Source organism: Colobus angolensis, unplaced genomic scaffold, assembly GCF_000951035.1.
Source record: "Colobus angolensis palliatus isolate OR3802 unplaced genomic scaffold, Cang.pa_1.0 Scaffold255, whole genome shotgun sequence".
In the NCBI taxonomy this organism is placed as follows: domain Eukaryota; kingdom Metazoa; phylum Chordata; class Mammalia; order Primates; family Cercopithecidae; genus Colobus; species Colobus angolensis.
This window is the reverse complement of record NW_012115766.1, coordinates 4,478,238-4,496,855: the sequence shown is the minus strand read 5'-3', so window position 1 is coordinate 4,496,855 and position 18,618 is coordinate 4,478,238. Positions and strand designations below refer to the sequence as shown.

The 18,618-nt window shown below is 40.4% G+C and overlaps 1 protein-coding gene across 1 annotated transcript in view; it reads left to right on the top strand.

Moving 5' to 3' along the window:
- Positions 1–18,618, top strand: part of MTUS2 (microtubule associated tumor suppressor candidate 2) — a 655,860-nt gene that overhangs the window by 475,672 nt on the left and 161,570 nt on the right. The window contains exon 7 of the mRNA XM_011946935.1: positions 3,101–3,199. Coding sequence (XP_011802325.1) covers positions 3,101–3,199 — 99 coding nt within the window. The remainder of the gene's footprint in view (positions 1–3,100; positions 3,200–18,618) is intronic.

Below are 18,618 nucleotides of genomic sequence, written 5' to 3'. Positions count from 1 at the left end.
AAGGCTGAGAAGACAGAGTAACCAAGAAGGCTGAGACAATGGCCGGGGGGCAGTAGGAGAACATGAGACCAAAGACCCCACTAGCATTTCTAGACACTCAGAGAGCTCATCGAGTGAAATGAAAGCTTACTGTGTATTTAGAAGACATTTATGCTGAGTCTAGATTGTAAAGAAAAAATGGCAAGAAGAACAGAAGGTCTTGATTCATCACTGTAATTATCTGTGCCATCAATAATTCCCAGACCATACAAGAGTCCTCCAGGTGGCCTTGTGTTCCTGTGGTAAAGTTTGCCAGCAAAGGGAGGGTGAAACTTTCGGTTTGAGTTATTGCTATAGGATTGCTTGGATAAGACTTCTCTCTCCTTATCCTTTTATGGATCAGGCAAATTAGTTTCCTTACTGATTTGGTTTCTCTCCTTTTCTTTTTGCTTATTAGTTATTATACAAGTAATGTGTGATGATTACAAAATATGGAACTAATGCATAAGCATATTAAAATAAAAAGTAAAAACTCCTAAATCCTACTGCTTAGAAGTAACCACTATTAAAAGTTTGGTGCCTGTCTTTCAGATATTTTTACTTACTTGTAAGCATAATACAGGTGACATTTTGTGTTATAAAAATGGGATGATTCCATTCCATGCATGCTGTTCAACTAGCTTTTTAATTTATCATGGACAGCTTTCCACGCCAGTACAATATAGAGCTAGGATATCCTTTTTTTTTTTGAGACGGAGTCTCGCTCTGTCACCCAGGCTGCATAGTAGTCCCTGGTTTGAATATACCACAGTTCATATAACTTGTGTTATACATGTTATAATTTATGTTTTTGCATACTTTTAGAAGTGTTTCAAAGAGAGATTTATACAAGTGGAATTGAGGGTCCAAACTATCAATATTTGCATTTTTGATATAATACAATTTGTACTCCATGAAAGCTGAGTGGAAAACACTAAAAGGCTACATAAATAATCATATTTAGTTTCCCTTTCAGCACAAAACATTAGGTTTAGTGCAGATTTGGGGACTTTAACATTTCCCTTCTCAGCTTTCAGGAGTCTCGGTGTCTTTCCACATTTGTTGATACCTAAAACCAAAGCCAAGTGAAGGAACAGAATGGGGAGCTTAGCCATGTAGTAGGTACCCTGAGGGGTCCCCATGACTTCAGCAGAGTGCAGTGACTGGGCTTTCCAGACCTGGAAGGTGCAGCCTTCTGTGAGCCCTGAAGTGCCTGGGCAAACCTGCCTGGAAAGAAGCCCAGAGGAGAGCAGGAGTTGGAGGGGTACACACTGAGGGGCCACCCTGTCTGGGTCAAAGTTTGTGTTCTAGTGGGGAAGACAGACACTAAGCAAACAGGTGAGGATAGAATAGATTGGTGGGCAGTGACAAATGCTGTGAGGAAGAATGAAGTGGGTGAAGAGGAAACTGGCAGGTGGTGAGAGGGCCACATTAGCTGGAGCACCAGGCGTGGTGAGGAGACATCGCTGTGCTGAGACCTCCTGAATGGATGGATGAGCCATGCTTAAGGGCTAGAGGAAGAATATTCTGTGCAGAGGAACTCAAGCCACAGGAGGAAGAATGGCATGTTTGGGGACCAACAAGGCTGGCATTGTGGCTGGCAGATGTGGGCAGGGACAGTGACAGTGTCTGTGAGGTCATCTGGGGCTGCACCATCTGATATGGTGGCACATATCATAATTAAATGATTGCTTAATTAAATGAGTTGATTAAATGATTGAGACTTCAGTGTCAGTAGGGCATGGGGCATGTTGGAAGAGCTGTTCTCAGACACTGTTGGGAATATGAATTAGTGGATCCTTTTGTTGGACAATTGGACTGTGCATAGCAACACTGCAAAAGAACAGACTCAATCCAGCAAAAGCAATTCTGTGTGTTTGTCTTCTTAAGATCCTGGTCTGTGTGTACAAAGAAACAAGTAGAAGAGTTTTTATTACAGCCCATGAAGCTATTTCATTAGCTAAACTTGTAACAATCTAAATGCTTATCCATAAGACAATGGGGAACTGAATTACAGTATGTCTTTGCCCATCTGTATGATGTGGCTCTTTTTTAAAAATCTGTAAATACACTGATAAGAAAAAGATCTCCAAAAATGTGGGTAGGTAAAAAGAAGTTGCAATGTTTATTTCATATATTTAACTAGTAGCTGTATTTGTATGTGTGTGTACATTTATAAATACCTAGAAAAAAAATCTGGGAGAATAAACACAAAATTGCTAGCAGCAGTTACCGCTGGAAAGAAGAGTGAGGTCTCAGGGTTTGGGGGTGAGCGTGGCGGTGACATTCATGGTCTGCATCTAAGGAACCACAGCAAGCTTTGTTTTTGAAGTGACATAACAGTGCGCTGAAGCCAAGGCAGGTTTGGGTTAATGTAGGTCTGTGTGATTTCACCAATCTCCCGTCCACTGCTCTTTGACTTTCTGACAAAGGAGATGTGAAGGTGAGCACTGTGCCCAGAACACAAAGGAGAAGCTGCACTGTGCCCTGGGTATCGCTGGACGCAATGTGAGGAGCGTCCACATGTTTTTGCTGGACCAGCTCTGGCAGCAAGTTCCACGAAGGCTCAGCTGCAGCCAAGAGAACTGAAAAGCTCTCTACGTCACCTCTGTGGACCTGCTGCATGGAAATTAATTAGAGTTGGACCATGTCCCCCGTGGCTTGGCTCCAGGTGATGCCAAAGTTATTAGCAGCTATATGCAGCTACAGCATCCTTCCCCGTCTTCTGAAAATTTGTTTCGGCAGAGAGAGGCAGGCAAACTAAGTTGGTGGCTGAGGACAGTAAAATTTTAATTCCCAGATAGTTTGGTCAGGGTCATTGGGGTGGCAGTGACTTTCAGAAAAGGGCGTGTTTTTCATCAGATCGGAGACAGCAGTGTCCTTACTCCTCCCCTGACCACTCAAAACTAAATTCCCTTTCCTATAAACAAGTGTGTCATTCCTCAAGCACAGGAGGTGGTGACCATAGCAACAAATCACCCAAATATTTCTTTTGTTGATCTGTTTGACTTTCATGAAGCCACCCTTTCCACAATTTAACTAGCTTACTTTCTTTTTATTTCTCTTCTCCAACTATACATAGGAACAAAGAAAGACACTCAGAAAGATCAAGATACGAATAAACCTGCTGTTTCATCTCCTAAGAGAGTAGCAGCTTCAGCCACCAAGCTTCATTCACCAGGTATGTAGGAAATATGATATGTTACTTGGGGAGATGACTTGAACTTGGAATTTATCTTATTCAGATGTTGTTAATGGAGCAATGCCAGCCCATGTGATTTACATGATTGTTCCAGAGCTTGACGTACATATGCTGATGTTTTCTGACTCTAGATGAAATGAACCAGCTGTTCACATCATTTTATCTTAAAAAACAAGATGCTATGCTATGTTTAAGTGGGAGGATCTTGTCTGTGTAGGGGTATCTGCTATTCCAATAGCATGTAGAAATCATTTACATTTGAAAAATAGACTTTAAAGATCTAACCTCAAGAAATAATATTGTCTAAAAGGAAGAAGAACAGAGATAATGGGTATCAAATGATTTGTTAGTCTGACAATGAGGAAACCATTTATTTGCATTTATTCAGATATGAACAAACTACATAAGGTTACTTGAAAGTCAAAATTGTTTCATATGAATATTCCTGGCCAGGCGTGGTGGCTCATGCCTGTAATCCCAGTGCTTTGGGAGGCCAAGGGGGGTGGTCAGGAGTTCCAGACCAGCCTAGCCAATATGGCAAAACCCTGTCTCGACTGAAAATACAAAAATTAGCCAGGTATGGTGGCTTTCGCCTGTAGTTCCAGCTACTTGGGAGGCTGAGGTAGGAGAATCACTTGAACTTGAGAGGTGGAGGTTGCAGTGAGCCAAGATCACACCACTGCACTCCAACCTGAGTGACAGAGTGAGACTTCATCTCAAAAACAAAAAGAAGAAGAAGAAGAAAAAGAAGAATATTCGTATTGTAAGACATTCCTGCCATTGTAGAACAGTATGCAAGGCAACCTCAAAACATTTTGTTTAAACCCAAAAATGGTGGCCATAATAGCAGCTAATGTTTGAGCTCTGACTGCGTGCCAGGTACTGTCCTGTGCTCTTTAAATAATTGATTTAATGTCCACAATAACTCTGTGAGACAGGTTGTATTATCGCCCCTCTCTTTACATGTGAGGAAACTGAGGCACAGACATTTCATTAATTTGCCCAGAGTCACAGGTAATGAGTAGTAGAGCCTTGGTTTTAACCTAAGCAATCTGTATCCCAAACTTGCGTTGTTTGTTGCTACACTGTTAACCCAAAAGCATGGAGAATAGAGAACTTACTAAAATTGCTGACTAATTAAAAATTTATGGAAAATAGATTAAAGCTGTAAATGTGAAGGACAGGAGACAAAGCCTGGTAGTTGGGGGAGAGATCAGATCTGAGGACCCTGCATAAATCTGGAATTTCTAAAGGGTAACACCTTGGAAGGAAAAGAAAATTCACCCTGCAGGAGACTGGCCGATCACAGCTCCAGCTCTGTGGGAAGCCGAGGGTGGGGAGCAGCCCTCCCCCAGGAACCTTCGACCACAGGCCAGCCCCGCTGCAGTTTCAGAGCTGGAGTCTGTGTGGCCGCTGTGCTCTGAAAATCCAATTTAAAATGCTGTAGTGCTTATGGCTACTTAGTCGAATAAAATGTGAAATCATACACACAAGGAAACAAGCCACCATAAATAAGGTCCTTATATTCTAGAGAAAGAGTGTAAAAGTAATAAGTAATTTTAGACTTAACAATGTTAAAATATTTGTTAAAATTTCAAAGATGACCCATAAAATACATATATATAGTTCCGAACCATAGATGGGAAAATATTGGAATGAGGGGTTAAAAAAATTCGATCAATATAAAGGAAGGAGAAAGAGGGAAAGAAGGAAGGCCAGGAGGGAGATGGGGGAAATTGAAAGAATACAAGAAGATATTAGAAATGAACTCAAATATGTCATAATGACTGTATATGAACTATACTCTCTAAACTAACTCAAAGATTTAGATGACCAGAGCCAGGCGCAGGGGCTCACACCTGTAATCTCAGCACTTTGGGAGGCTGAGGTGGGTGGATCACCTGAGGTCAGGAGTTCGACACCAGCCTGGCTAACATGGTGAAACCCCGTCTCTACTAAAAGTACAAAAATTAGCCGGGCATGGTGGTATGTGCCTGTAGTCCCAGCTACTCGGGAGATTGAGGCAGGAGAATCACCTGAACCTGGGAGGCAGAGGTTGCGGTGAGCCAAGATCACGCCACTACCCTTCAGCCACGGCAGTAGACCGAGATTCCATCTCGAAAAAGGAATAAAATAAAATAAAATAAAAATTTAAAAAATAGATTACCAGGCTGCATTCACTTATTAAACAGTCAAAAAGTATGTTTCAAGTGCATTTTATGCTGTAAAATCTAGCTTTAGATTGTTTCCAAAGTATACTCCTAAAATATAAAAATATTTAAAATGTGTAAGTAAAAGGATGGAAAATTAATATTTATACCAAAAAAAAAAACTAAACTGAAGAAAGTTTGTGGCATTATAGTTGTAAAACATACCTATTGTGGAATAATGAACAAATACTAAACTACCCTATGTTTAACGTATAGAACTTGGTAAGTTTTGCCATGTGAAAGCTGTGAAACCATCACCCCATGCAAGGTAACACACATGTCCACCAACCTTCAGAGTTTCCTAGGACCCCTTTGTCATTCTATCTGCCTGCCATTCTCCACCCCCACCCCAAACCCCAGACAACCACTGATCTGTTCTGTCACTAGAGATTAGTTTGTATTTTCTAAAGTTTTATATAAATGGAATCATTTAATATCTATGCTAGTTTTACTGGCTTCTTTCAACATAATTTAGATTCATCCATCTGGTAATAGCCAATTCCATTTTACTGGTGCATAGAATTCTATTATATAGATATCACTATTTATTTACTTGTTGATGGAAATCGGGGCTTTTCCCCCAGAATTTGGCTATAATAAGTAAAACCAAATCTTTGTACAAATGTACAATATTTGTACAAATCTTGGTATGAACATCTGCTTCCATTTCTCTTGGGTAAATATCTAAGAATGAAGTAGCTAGGTCATGTGGTAGCTACATGTTTAACTTCTTTAAAATTCCAAACTGTTTTCCAAAGTGGTTGTACCATTTTACATTTTTCAACAGTAGCATATGACAGTTCCAGTTTCTCCACATTCTTGCCAACCCTTGATATAATCAGTCTTTTTTTATAGACATTCTACTATGTGTGTCATGATACCTCATTGTGGTTTTAATTTGCCTTTTCTGATTAACTAATGATGTTATAATGTTGAGTATCTTTCTATGTGTTTGACAGCTGTGTATGTTCTTGGATAAATATCCAAATATTTTTCCCATTTTTAAATTGGGTTGTTTTCTTATTATTGAATTTTGAGAGTTTTATATTCTGGATATATTTCTTTCTTATGTTTTAAATTACTATAAATTTTATTAATTTACAAAAATAGTGCTTATTTTCCACATATGAAAATACATTTGATAATAGAAAAATTCAAAGTCTGCCAAAATATGTTTAAAGAGGTACATTTTGAGCCAATATGAGTGACCATGGCCCAGGCCACACAATCTCGAGAAGTCCTGATAAAGTGTGCCAGAGGCAGCCAGATTACAGCTTGATTTTATACATTTCAGGGAGACAGGAATTGCAGGAAAATCATAAATCTATATGAGAACGGTTTACATTGGTTTGGCCTTAAAAACGCCAGACATCTCAAAGCAGAGGGCTGGGGAGATCATAGGTGAGTTTTAGGGATTCTTTAGTTGACAGTTGGTTGGGAGAGTTAAGCTAATGTCTAAAACTTGAAATCAGTAGAAAGTAATGTTTGAGTTAAGCTAGGGTGGTTGTGGAGACCAAGGTTCTTAGTATGTAAGTGAAGCCTCATATGTGGCAGTCCTCAGAGAGAATAGATGGAAAATGTCTCTTTGCAGATTTCAAAGCTCTCAGGCTCTCAGGTAATCTCTCCAGATCTGAGAAAGCCTACAAAGGGAGAGGTCTGACTACATTAATGGAACATTAATCTGATGCAAATTATTCCCACAAAAGACAACTTTGCAGGATCATTTCAAAACATGTTAAATAAATATATTGTGGGATAAAATCTTTTTTACTTCTTTCAGCATCTGCTATCTGTCATGTTATGCTGTATACCAGAGTGAGGTTGGAAAGTAAGCTACATTATATAGGGTTCATAAAACCTGTCTGATGAGATTTTATGGTTTTCAGGGCGTGACTCCCCCAGGTCCCTTAGGTAGGAATTTGGGCAAGAGAAAAAGAAGGTCCTAGTCCTCACATTTAAAAGCTATTATTTTATGTTCCACACAGCTTATTATATTTGTAAGTGGTAGATAATTATAGATTTCTATTATAATATTTTAATATACTTTTTTAAAATTATACTTTAAGTTCTGGGATACATGTGGAGAATGTGCAGGTTTGTTACATAGGTGTACATGTGCCGTGGTGATTTGCTGTACCGATGAACTCGTCACCTACATTAGATATTTCTCCTAATGCTATCCCTCCCCTCGCCCCCACCCCCCGACAGGCCCTGATGTGTGATGTTCCCCTCCCTGTGTCCACACGTTCTCATTATTCATCTCCCACCTGTGAGTGAGAACATGCGGTATTTGGGTTTCTGTTCCTGTGTCAGTGTGCTGAGAATGATGGTTTCTAGCTCCATCCATGGCCCTGCAAAGGACATGCACTCATCCTTTTTTATGGCTGCATAGTATTCCATGGTGTATATGTCTCACATTTTCTGTATCCAATCTGTCATTGATGGGCCTTTGCGTTGATTCCAAGTCTTTGCTGTTGTGAATAGTGCTGCAATAAACATACATGTGCATGTGTCTTTTTTTCTTTTTGAGATGGCGTCTCACTCTGTCGCCCAGGCTGGAATGTAGTGGCATGATCTTAGCTCACTGCAACCTCTGCCTCCTGGGTTCAAGAGATTCTCCTGCCTCAGCCTCCTAAGTAGCTGGGATTGCAGGTGCATGCCACCACACCTGGCTAATTTTTTAAATTTTTAGTAGAGATGGGGTTTTACCATGTTGGCCAGGCTGATCTCAAACTCCTGACCTCAGGTGATCCACCCACCTCGGCCTCCCAAAGTGCTGGGATTACAGGCGTGAACTACCATGCCTGGCCGCATGTATCTTTATAATAGAATAATTGATAATCCTTTGGGTATATACTGGATTTGCTGGGTCAAATGGTATTTCTGGTTCTAGATCCTTGAGGAATCGCTGTATTGTCTTCCACAATGGTTGAACTAATTTTCAGTCCTACCAGCAATATAAAAGCATTCCTGTTTCTCCATATCCTCTCCAGAATCTGTTGTTTCCTGACTTTTTAATGATCACCATTCTAACTGGTGTAAGATGGTATCTCGTTGGGATTTTGATTTGCATTTTGCTAATGACTAGCTTTTTTTTCATGTATTTGTTGGCCGCATAAGTGTCTTCTTTTGAGAAGTGTCTGTTCATTTCCTTCGCCCACTTTTTGATGTGATTGTTTGTTTCTTTTCTTGTAAATTTGTTTAAGTTCCTTGTAGATTCTTGATATTAGCCCTTTGTCAGATGGATAAATTGCCTATCCTGTGGTCTGTCTTGGAGAATGTTCCACGTGCTGATGAATGTACATTCTGCAGTTGTTGGGTAGAATGTTCTGTAAATATCTGCAAAATGCATTTTATCTAGGATATAGTTTAAGTCCATTGTTACTTTGTTGAGTTTCTGTCCTGATGAACTGTCTGGTGCTGTCAGTGGGGTACTGAAGTCTCCCACTATTATTGTGTTGCCGTCCATCTCTTTTTTTAGGTCTAATAGTAAATGTTTTATAAATTTGGGAGCTCCAGTGTTAGGTGTATATACATTTAGTGTTGTGATATTTTCCTGTTGGACTAGTCCTTTTGTCATTATATAATGTTCCTCTTTGTCTTTTTTAACATTTTGCTTTAAAGTCTGTTTTGTCTGATATAACAATGGCTACTCCTGCTCGCTTTTGGTGTCCATTTGCCTGGAATGTCTTTTTCCACCCCTCTACCTTAAGTTTATGTAAGTCCTTATGTGTTGTTAGATGAGTCTCTTGAAGACAGCAGATATTTGGTTGGTGAATTCTTACCCATTCTTCCATTCTGTATCTTTTTAGTGGAACATTTAGGCCATTTGCATTCAATACAGTATTGAGATGTGAAGTACTATTCTATTCATCATGCTGGTTGTTGCCTGAATACCTTGTTGTTGTTGTTTTTGTCATTGTGTTATTGTTTTATACATCCTGTGAGATTTGTGCTTTAAGGTGGTTCTATTTTGATGTATTTTGAGAATTTGTTTCAAGATTTACAAGTCCTTTTAGCAGATCTTGTAGTGCTGCCTGGTAGTGGCAAATTCTCTCAACATATGTTTGTCTGAAGAAAGACTGTATCTTTCTTTCATTTATGAAGCATAATTTCATTGGATAAAAAACTCATGGCTAACCATTGTTTTGTTTAAGAAGGCTAAATCCCCAATCCCTTCTGGCTTGTAGGGTTTCTGCTGAAAAATTTGCTGTTAATCTGATAGATTTTCCTTTATAAATTACTTGATACTTTTTCCTGACAACTTTTAAGATTCTTTCCTTTGTCTTCACTTTAGATAACCTGATGACTAGGTGCCTAGGCAATGATCTTTTTGCGATAAATTTCCTGGGTGTTCTTTGAGCTTCTTGTATTCAGCTATCTAGATCTCTAGCAAGACCAGGGAAGTTTTCCTTGATTATTCCCTCAAATTTGTTTTCCAAAGTTTCGGATTTCTTTCCTTTCTTAGAAACACCAATTTTTCTTAGATTTGGTCATTTAACATAATCCCAAACTTCTTGGAGGTTTTGTTCATTTTTTAAAATTCTTTTTTCTTTGTTTTTGTTGAATTGGGTTAATTCAAAAGTCTTGTTTTTGAGCTCTGAATTCCTTTCTTCTGCTTGTTTGATTCTATTGGTGACACTTCCCAGTGTATTTTGCATTTATCTAAGGGTGTCCTTCATTTTCAGAAGTTGTGGTTGTTTTTTATTTATTTATGCTATCTATTACTCTGGAGATTTTTTCATCCATGTCCTGTAACTTTTTTTTAAGTTGGTATTCACCTTTCTCTGGTGCCTCCATGTGTAGCTTCATACTCAAACTTCTGAAGTATTTTTCTGGCAATTCAGAGGTTTCTTCTTGGTTTGGCTCAATTGCTAATGAGCTAGTGTGATCTTTTGGGGGTGTTAAAGAATCTTGTTTTGTCATATTACCGGAACTGTTTTTCTGGTTCCTTCTCATTTGGGTAACCTATGTTGGAGGGAAGAGCTGGGGCTCAAGGGCTATTGTTCAGATTCTTTTGTCACACGGGGTGCTCCCTTGACGTGGTTTTCTCCTCCCTTCCTCTAGGGATGGGACTTCCTGAGAGCTGAACTGTAGCTATTGTTATGTTTGTTCTGGGTCTAGCCACCCAGCTGAGCTACCAGGCTCCAGGCTGGTACTGGGGAGTCTCTGCAAAGATTCCTGTGATGTCATCTGTCTTAAGGTCTGTCAGCCGTGAGGAGCACCTGTCCCAGTGGAGGTAGCAGGGGAGTGAAATGGACTCTGAGAGGGTCCTCGGTTGTAGTTTTGTTTAGTACGCTGGCTTAGTGTTGGTTGGCCTCCAGTCAGGAGGCGGCACTTTCAAGAGAACCTCAGCTGCAGTAGTGTAGGAAGGATACAAGCTTGCCCTAATGCCACGTGGATGATAAGTGTTTGGTTTTTTAGGTGGTGGGCAGGGCCCTAGAGCTCCCAAGAGATCGTGTTCTTTGTCTTTAGCTACCAGGATGGGTAGAGAAAGACAATCAGGTGGGGGCAGATTTAGACATGTCTGGGCTCAGACTCTCCTTGGTAGAGGGGCCTCCCTGGGTCTGTTGTGCAGGATGGGGGTGTGGTTTCAGGCCAATGGAATTATGTTCCCAGGGGCATTATGGCTGCCTCTGCTGGGTCATGCATGTTGCCGGGGGAAAGCTGGCAGTGACAGGCCTTACAAGGCCAGTTTCACTCCCACCATGTCCCCCCAACAGCACGAGAGGGACATGTCCCAGGCTAAAATCCTCCCTGCTGAGAAAGCAAGCGGGACTTTCAGGTTTCATGCCTCCCCACCTGTAGCGGCTTCTGTGCTCCTATCCGTACTCACCTCCTCTCCAGACTCTGTCCAGGAAACTGTGCAAATTGTTTCAAAGTTCAGCTGGAAGTTTCCTTCTCCCTGTGATCTTTCCCCAGTTCCACTGGCAACCCTCCCCCAAGAACTCCTGAGAGACAAAGGCAGAAATGGCTTCCCTGGGGTTCGAGAGTGCTCGCAGGACTCTTCCACTGCTTCCCCTACCCTTATATTTTGCTCAGCTCTCTAAATTTGTCTTAGCTCCCGATAAGGTCAGATCCTTCTCCTGTGATCTGGTTCTTCAGGCTCCCAGTGAGGATGTGTGTTTGGGGGCAGTCGCTCCCCTTTCACACTTCGGACACTCATAGTTTTTCAGCTGTGCCACGGAGCCGGCAGCAACAAGCCACCTCTTTCAAAGAGTCTGTGGATTCTCTCAGCTTTCCTGGTGTGTTCTTCAGTAGTTGTTGGAGCAAAAGTTCCCAGTGTGTCTCCACAAGCTGCTCTGTCCGTCTGAGTAGGAGCCACAAGTTAGTCCTGCCTCCCGTCTGCCATTTTCCCTCATTTTCTGATTTCTGTTCTTTTGACTCTTCTTCTGTTTATACTGGGTTTAATTAGCTGATGTCATTTGTTGGGGGTCTTTTGTTAATTATGTATGTGTTTAGCACAGTAAATCTCTCTGTACAAGTTGCTTTAGTTATAGTCCACGCATTTTGACACATTCGGTTTTCATCTTCATTGAGTTCAAAATATTTTCAGATTTCCCTTTTGGATTTCTTCTTTGGTCCATGATTATTTGAAAGTGTATTGTTTAGTTTGATCATATTTGGGGTCCTCTTAGGGATCTTTCTATTATTGATCTCTAATTTGTAATTCTAATTTGGTTGGAGAACATACTTTGGATGATTAAAAAAAGAAAACAAACCTATTCCTCTCCTCACAGCACCTCTGACACCACACACGTGGGGTTTCCACACGAAGCAATTCTCCACTTCTCTGTGGACACCACCCGAGTGTCCTACAATTTGATTCAAGTATAACACTAATTACCCCGAGTTAGCACAGGCCACACAGGTTAAGGGCTCAATCTCATAAGACTGACCCTCACTTTAGGTGCCAACTACAAATAGTATGTGACCCACACTTCTGTCTGACCTGGCTACAAATTGGAGGTTCTTACAATCTTCTCCTTAAGTTTAATAATTTATTATAACAGCCCACAGAACTCAGGGAAACATCTTACTTATTTACCAGTTTATTATAAAGGATATGATCAAGGATACAGATGAAGAGTTGGATGAGGAGGTACAGAGTCAGGTCCAGAGGGGTCCCGAGTGCAGGAGCTTGTGTCCCACAGAGAGAGGGCGCTCCACCGTGTTGGTACCTGGGTGCATTTACCAACCCAGAAGCCCTCTGAATCCTATACTTTAGGGATTTTGATAAGGCTTCATCACACAGGCATGACTGATTCTTAACTCAGTCTCCAGCCATGGAGGAAGGGGAGAGAGGGAGCTGAAAGTTCGAAGCTTCCAATCATGGCTTGGTCTTTCTGGTGACCAGCCCCTATCCTGAAACTATCCGGGAGCCACCAAGAGAGTCTGTCATTAGAGCAAATGATGCTTCTGTTACCCAGGAAATTCCAAGGGTTTTAGGAGCTCTGTGTCAGAAATTGGGGGCAGAGACCAAATATATATTTCTTATTATGTCACAGATGACTCGAATCCTTTTAAATTTATTAAGCCTTGTTTTAAGACCCACAACAAGGTCTACCTTGGTAAACATTTCATGCATACTTAAAAACAGCGTCTACTCTGCTGTTTCTGTGTGGAGTGTTCTACAAATGTCGTAGGTCAGGTTGGTTGAAGCATTGTCAAGTATTCTATACCCTTACTGATTTTCTCTCTACATGTTCTTTCAGTAGCTGAGAGAGGGCTTGAAATCTCAGACTGTAATTGCAGACTTGTCTGTTTCCTTTGTCAGTTTTATCAGCCTTTCCTCCATATATTCTGAATCAGCTCTATAAGGTATATAAAGTTTTAGTTTATCATTTTGATGAATTGGCCACTTTATCATTATGAAATGAACTTCTTTATCCCTGGTAATAATTTTTTCCTTGAAATCTCCTTTTTTCATTGTTAATAGAGCCACTTCAGCTTTCTGTTAGTTTCAGCGTGGTATAATCTTTCCGTACTAACCTTTTCATCTATTTTTCTATTTATTTTTAAGTAGGCTTCTTATAGGCCTCATGTAATTAGATCTTACCTTTTTATCCAATCTGCAATCTCAGCCTTTCATGTACATCTGATGTTATTACTGATGTAATTGAGATTAAATTTACCATCTTGCCATATTTTCTATTTAACCCGTATGTTCTTTCTTTTCTTTTCCCTCTTTTACTGCCTTCTTTTGGCATTGGATAGTTTTTTATGATTGCATTTATCTCCTTTGTTCATGTATTAGCTATCTGTCTCTTATTTTTGTGTTCTCTGGTTGTTTTATCCAGTGGATGTTTCATAATATATGTCATTAGCTTTCAACATTCTAGCTTCAACTGACATTATATAACTTTGTACATGGTGTAAGAATGTTATAACAGCATATTTCCATCTCTCGCCTGGCATTTGTGCTATTGTTATTAGATATTTTACTTCTACATATATTATAAACCTATACTACATTGTTGTTATTATTGATTATCAACACTCAGTTTTCTTTTAAAGAAATTTAAATAATAAAAAGTCTTTTGAGTTACTCATTTAATTGCCATTTTTAGTATTTTTTATTTCTTTGTGTAGATCCACATTTCTATCTGGTATCATTTTTCTTCTGTCTGAAGGACTTCCTTTAACATTTATTGTAGTGGAGGTTTGCTGGTGGTGAATTCTTTTGGATTTTGTTCATCTGTACTTTTGATAAATATTTTTGCTTTGTTCAGAATCCAAGTTGGTATTTTTTTCTTTAAATATTTAAAGATGCTGTTTTGTTTATGTCTATCTTGAATGATGTCTAGTGGAAAATCTGCTGTTATTCTTATCTTTGGGTCTTTGTGCATAATGTGTCTTTTTTTCTGGCTGCTTTAAAGATGTTCTCTTTTTCATGGGTGTTGAGCAGTTTAATTATAGTATGCCTTGATGTTGTTTTCTTCGTGTTTTTGTGCTTGAAGTTTGTTGAGATTTTTGGATCTGTTTTTATAGTTTTCATCAAATTTGGGGTGTTTTTACCCATTGGTTTTTCAAATATTTTCAGTCCTAGTTCTTCATCTTCAGGGACTCCAATTACACATATATTAGGCCTCTTGAAGTTGCCCTACAGTTCCTGTTCAAAGTGATATTCTGTTCATTTCTTTGAGTATTTCTTCTCTCTGTGTTTCATTCTGGATAGTTTCGATTGCTATATCCTCACTACTTTTCCTTTCCCTTTCTTTTTCTTAAAATAATGTTTATTTATTAACTCACAGTTCTGTAGGTTAGACATCCAGATGTGGCTTAACTTGAATTCTCTGCTCAAATTATCACAAGGCTGATATCAAGATGTCAGCCAGGCTGAGTTCTTGACTGGAGGCTCTGGAGAATGTTTGCTTTTAAAGTCATTTAGATTGTTGGTAGAATCTAGCTCATGTGCTTGTAGTACGAGAGTTTTTGTTTCCTTGCTGGCTATCAGTCAGGGACCACCTTCAGCTCATAGGGCCACCCACATGCCTTGCTATGTGCCCCCCTTTATCTTCAAAGCAGTGATGGTGTGTTGAATCCTTCTCAGACTTCAAATCTCTGACATGCAGCTCTATGACCAGCTGGAGAAAACTCTGCTTTTAGTAGACTTACTTGATTAGGCCAGGCTCACCCAAGATAATCTTCCTCTTAATACGTAATATAATATAGTCATGAGAGTGGTGTCTCTTCATGTGCATGGTTGTTATGCAGTTATTTTAGTCCACTTGGGCTGCTATAACAAATACCATAGATTGGGTGACTTAAACAATAGAATTTTTTTCTCATGATTCTGGAGGCTGAGAAATCCAAGAGCAAGGGGCTGACTGATTTGTTTCTGGTGAGGGTCCTCTTCTTTGTTTGCAGATGAATACATTTTTGCCATAGCCTTACATGTGGGAGAGACAGATTATTGCTCTCATATTTCTTCTTATAAGAGCACTAATCCCATTCATGAGGGCCCCACTCTCAGGACCTAATCACCTCCAAAAGGCCCCACTTACAGATGTCATCACATTGAGAATTAGGGCTTCCAGATATAAATCTTGAGAGCACACAAACAGTCAGTTCATAGCAGCAGGGTATGTACATGAAAGGGCAGTCACTGAAGGCAAGTGTAGGGTCTTGGCACCACAGGTGGATTTCGAGTCCTAAAGAATGGCAACTTGGAAATGCTACATAACCATGGTGGAGCTGGGAGGGACAGTTTTTCTTTTTCCAGGATCTTCATTTCTTTTTGATGATGATGCTTCTTTTTTCAGATTACTGAATATCAGAGAAAATCAACTGAGAAGGTTAGTGCCTCCATCAGGCCTTTGGGCCTTCAAATGACATCTGGCCTAGGAGAAGCTTTCTAGGTGGCTCATTTAAGGGGTGCTTCTCTCCCCTCCTGGACTGTAAATTGAATCATGGCAGGAACTGTCTTTTCTGTCATCTCTCCCATCTCCAAAACAAAACAAGCCAGAATAACAAACATCCCCTGACCCTCATATTTCTGACACATTTTTCTCCCCATCTGGACACCCAGTCTTGAGAAAAAATTGTTTATGTTCCCCATCCCGGTCCCTGTGCTTACAAATGACTCTACCTGCTACCATCTAGACACCCCACTATTCTACTACAAAGGCCACTACTGATTTCTTGGTTAGTAAGGTGTTTTGTTTTGTTTTGTTTTGTTTTTGAGACAGGGTCTCACTCTGTCACCCAGGCTGGAGTGCAATGCATGATGTCAGCTCACTTCAGCCTTGACCTCCCAGGCTCAAGCAGTCATCCCCCCACAGCCTTCCAAGCAGCTGGGACTATAGGCGTGTACCACCATACCTGGCTAATTTTGGTTTTGTTTTGTTTTGTTTTGTTTTTGTAAAGATGAGGTCTTTCTATGTTGCCCAGGCTGGTCTCAAACACCTGAGCTCAAGCCATTGTCCTGCCTTGGCCTCTCAAAGTGCTGGGATTACAGGCATGAGTGAGCCACTGTGCCTGGCCTTAGTAATTCTTAATAGATATGTCCTGTTCCTTAGCACTGGCATTTGATATTATTGATGACTCCTTTCTTTCTGAAACTTGTTCCTTCCTTCGCTTCTTTGAACAACCCCATCTGCCTGTTCCCTTCTTGTATGCATCTGCAAGTGTTGGTTCTTAGTTGCCTTCACTAGAAACGCTTCCCCTGCATTTTATAAATCTTGCCAGGTGATAGTGGCAGAAAATAGACTGAACTGAGTTTAATTCTGATTTGGTGAATCGTGTGTGACCTTGCGGAAATTATACAACTTCCCTCTCAGTTTCTTCTCCTGTGAAATGGAAATTTTACCCATACTGCAGGGTTATGGTGAAGGTGAGTGATGATGCATGTAAAGCACCAACATGTCAGAGCTGTCAGTCTTCCATAGCTCCAGCCTTCCTGAAAGCAGAGACCGTATTTTAAAGATAGGACATTCTGATGCAACTGTTTTGACGCCGGCCTTCTGATCAAATGGCAGCCAAATATCCCCGTGTCCAAATGGGCCTAACAAAATACCCTTATTGAGTGGTTTTTATTAGTTAAACTATAATTCAAATGCCATAAAATTTACCCTTTTCAAGCATACATTTCAGTGATCCCTGGCAACCACTAGTCTCCTTTTTTGTTTTATGGGTTTAATCTACTCTGGAAGTTTCATATAAGTGGAATCTTATGCTTTGAGGCTTTTTGTGTCTCTTTCTTTCACTTAGTGATGTTCTTAACATTCATGAATCAATATTTTATTTCTTTTGGTGGCTGAATAATATTCTATTGTATGGATATAAAACAATTTGTTTATCCATGTATTAGTTGGTGGGCATTTTGGTAGTTTCCACTTTTTGCCTGCTATCATTAATGCTGCTATGAAAATTTGTGTCACGAATCTTTTCTTATGCAGTATCTAATCTACTCTTCATTCCTTTCAGTGTATTTTTCATCTCAGACATTGGAATTTTTTTCTCTACAGTTCTTATTTAGGTCTTTTTTGTCTTCCTTGTCTTACTTGACATGTTAAGTTTTTCCTCTAGCTTCTTAAATATACAAAATATATTTACAACAACTATTTAACTGTCCCTGTCTAGTAATTCTATTATCTGTGTCATCTTTTGGTCAGTTTCAATTGATTGCATCTTCTTATTATGGGTGGTATCACCCTGCTTGTTTGCATGCCAGGGCATGTTTTTTAGATGACAGGCATTGTGAATTTTTCCTTTATGAGTATTGGATATATTTTTCTTGCCCTAGTATTTGTTTTTTAGGCAGGGTCTCACTCTGTTGCCCATCGTGGCAGTGGTAAGATAATGGCTCACTGCAGCCTCAACTTTCCTGGCTCGACCGGTCCTCCCACATCAGTCTCCCAGGTAACTAGGACTATAGGCACACACCACCACACTTGGCTAATTTTTTAAGGATTTTGTACAGACAAGGTCTTACTATGTTGCCCAGGGTGATCATCCCTGGCTTAAGCAATCTTCCTGCCTCAGCCTCCCAAAGTGCTGGGATTACAGATGCATACCACCGCACGCAGCTGATTTTTATATGTTTTGTAGAGGTGGGTCTTGCTGTGTTGCCCAGACTGGTCTCTAACTCCCGGGCTCAAGCAATCGACTCGCCTAAGCCTCCCAAAGTGCTGGGATTACAGGCATGAGCCACCATGCCTAGCCCCCATAGTATTCTTAAGTTTTTTTCTGGAGTGAAGTTATGTCACTCGGAAGGAGTCTGATCATTCTGGGTTTTGCTTTTCAGCCTTATTAGGCAGGTACTGATCAGCAGTTCTTCCCGGCCAATTTTTCTGTACTACTGAGCAAAACCTGTCTGAGTGCTTTACCTGATGCCCATGAAGTATGAGGTGTTCCACGCTGGCTGCTGGGAACAGAAACTATTTGTGGCCTTTGGTGGACTCTAAGTATTGTCCCACTAATCCTTGGCAGAGTTCTGTCCCCAACCTGAGATCCTCTCTCCACAGGCAGGCATGCACTGATCAGAACCTGGCTGAAAATTCGAGGTCACTTCTCAGATCTCAGAATTCTCTCAGTGGAGCTCAGTCCTCTCTGGTACTCTACCTTGTAGGCTCTAACTCCTGACCTCCCTGAGCCCCCAGATCCACTTTCTCAACTCAGAGAAACCTCCGGGCTCCACCTGAGTCCCCCGATTCCCTGCACCACAGTTTGAAAAGTCACGTGGGT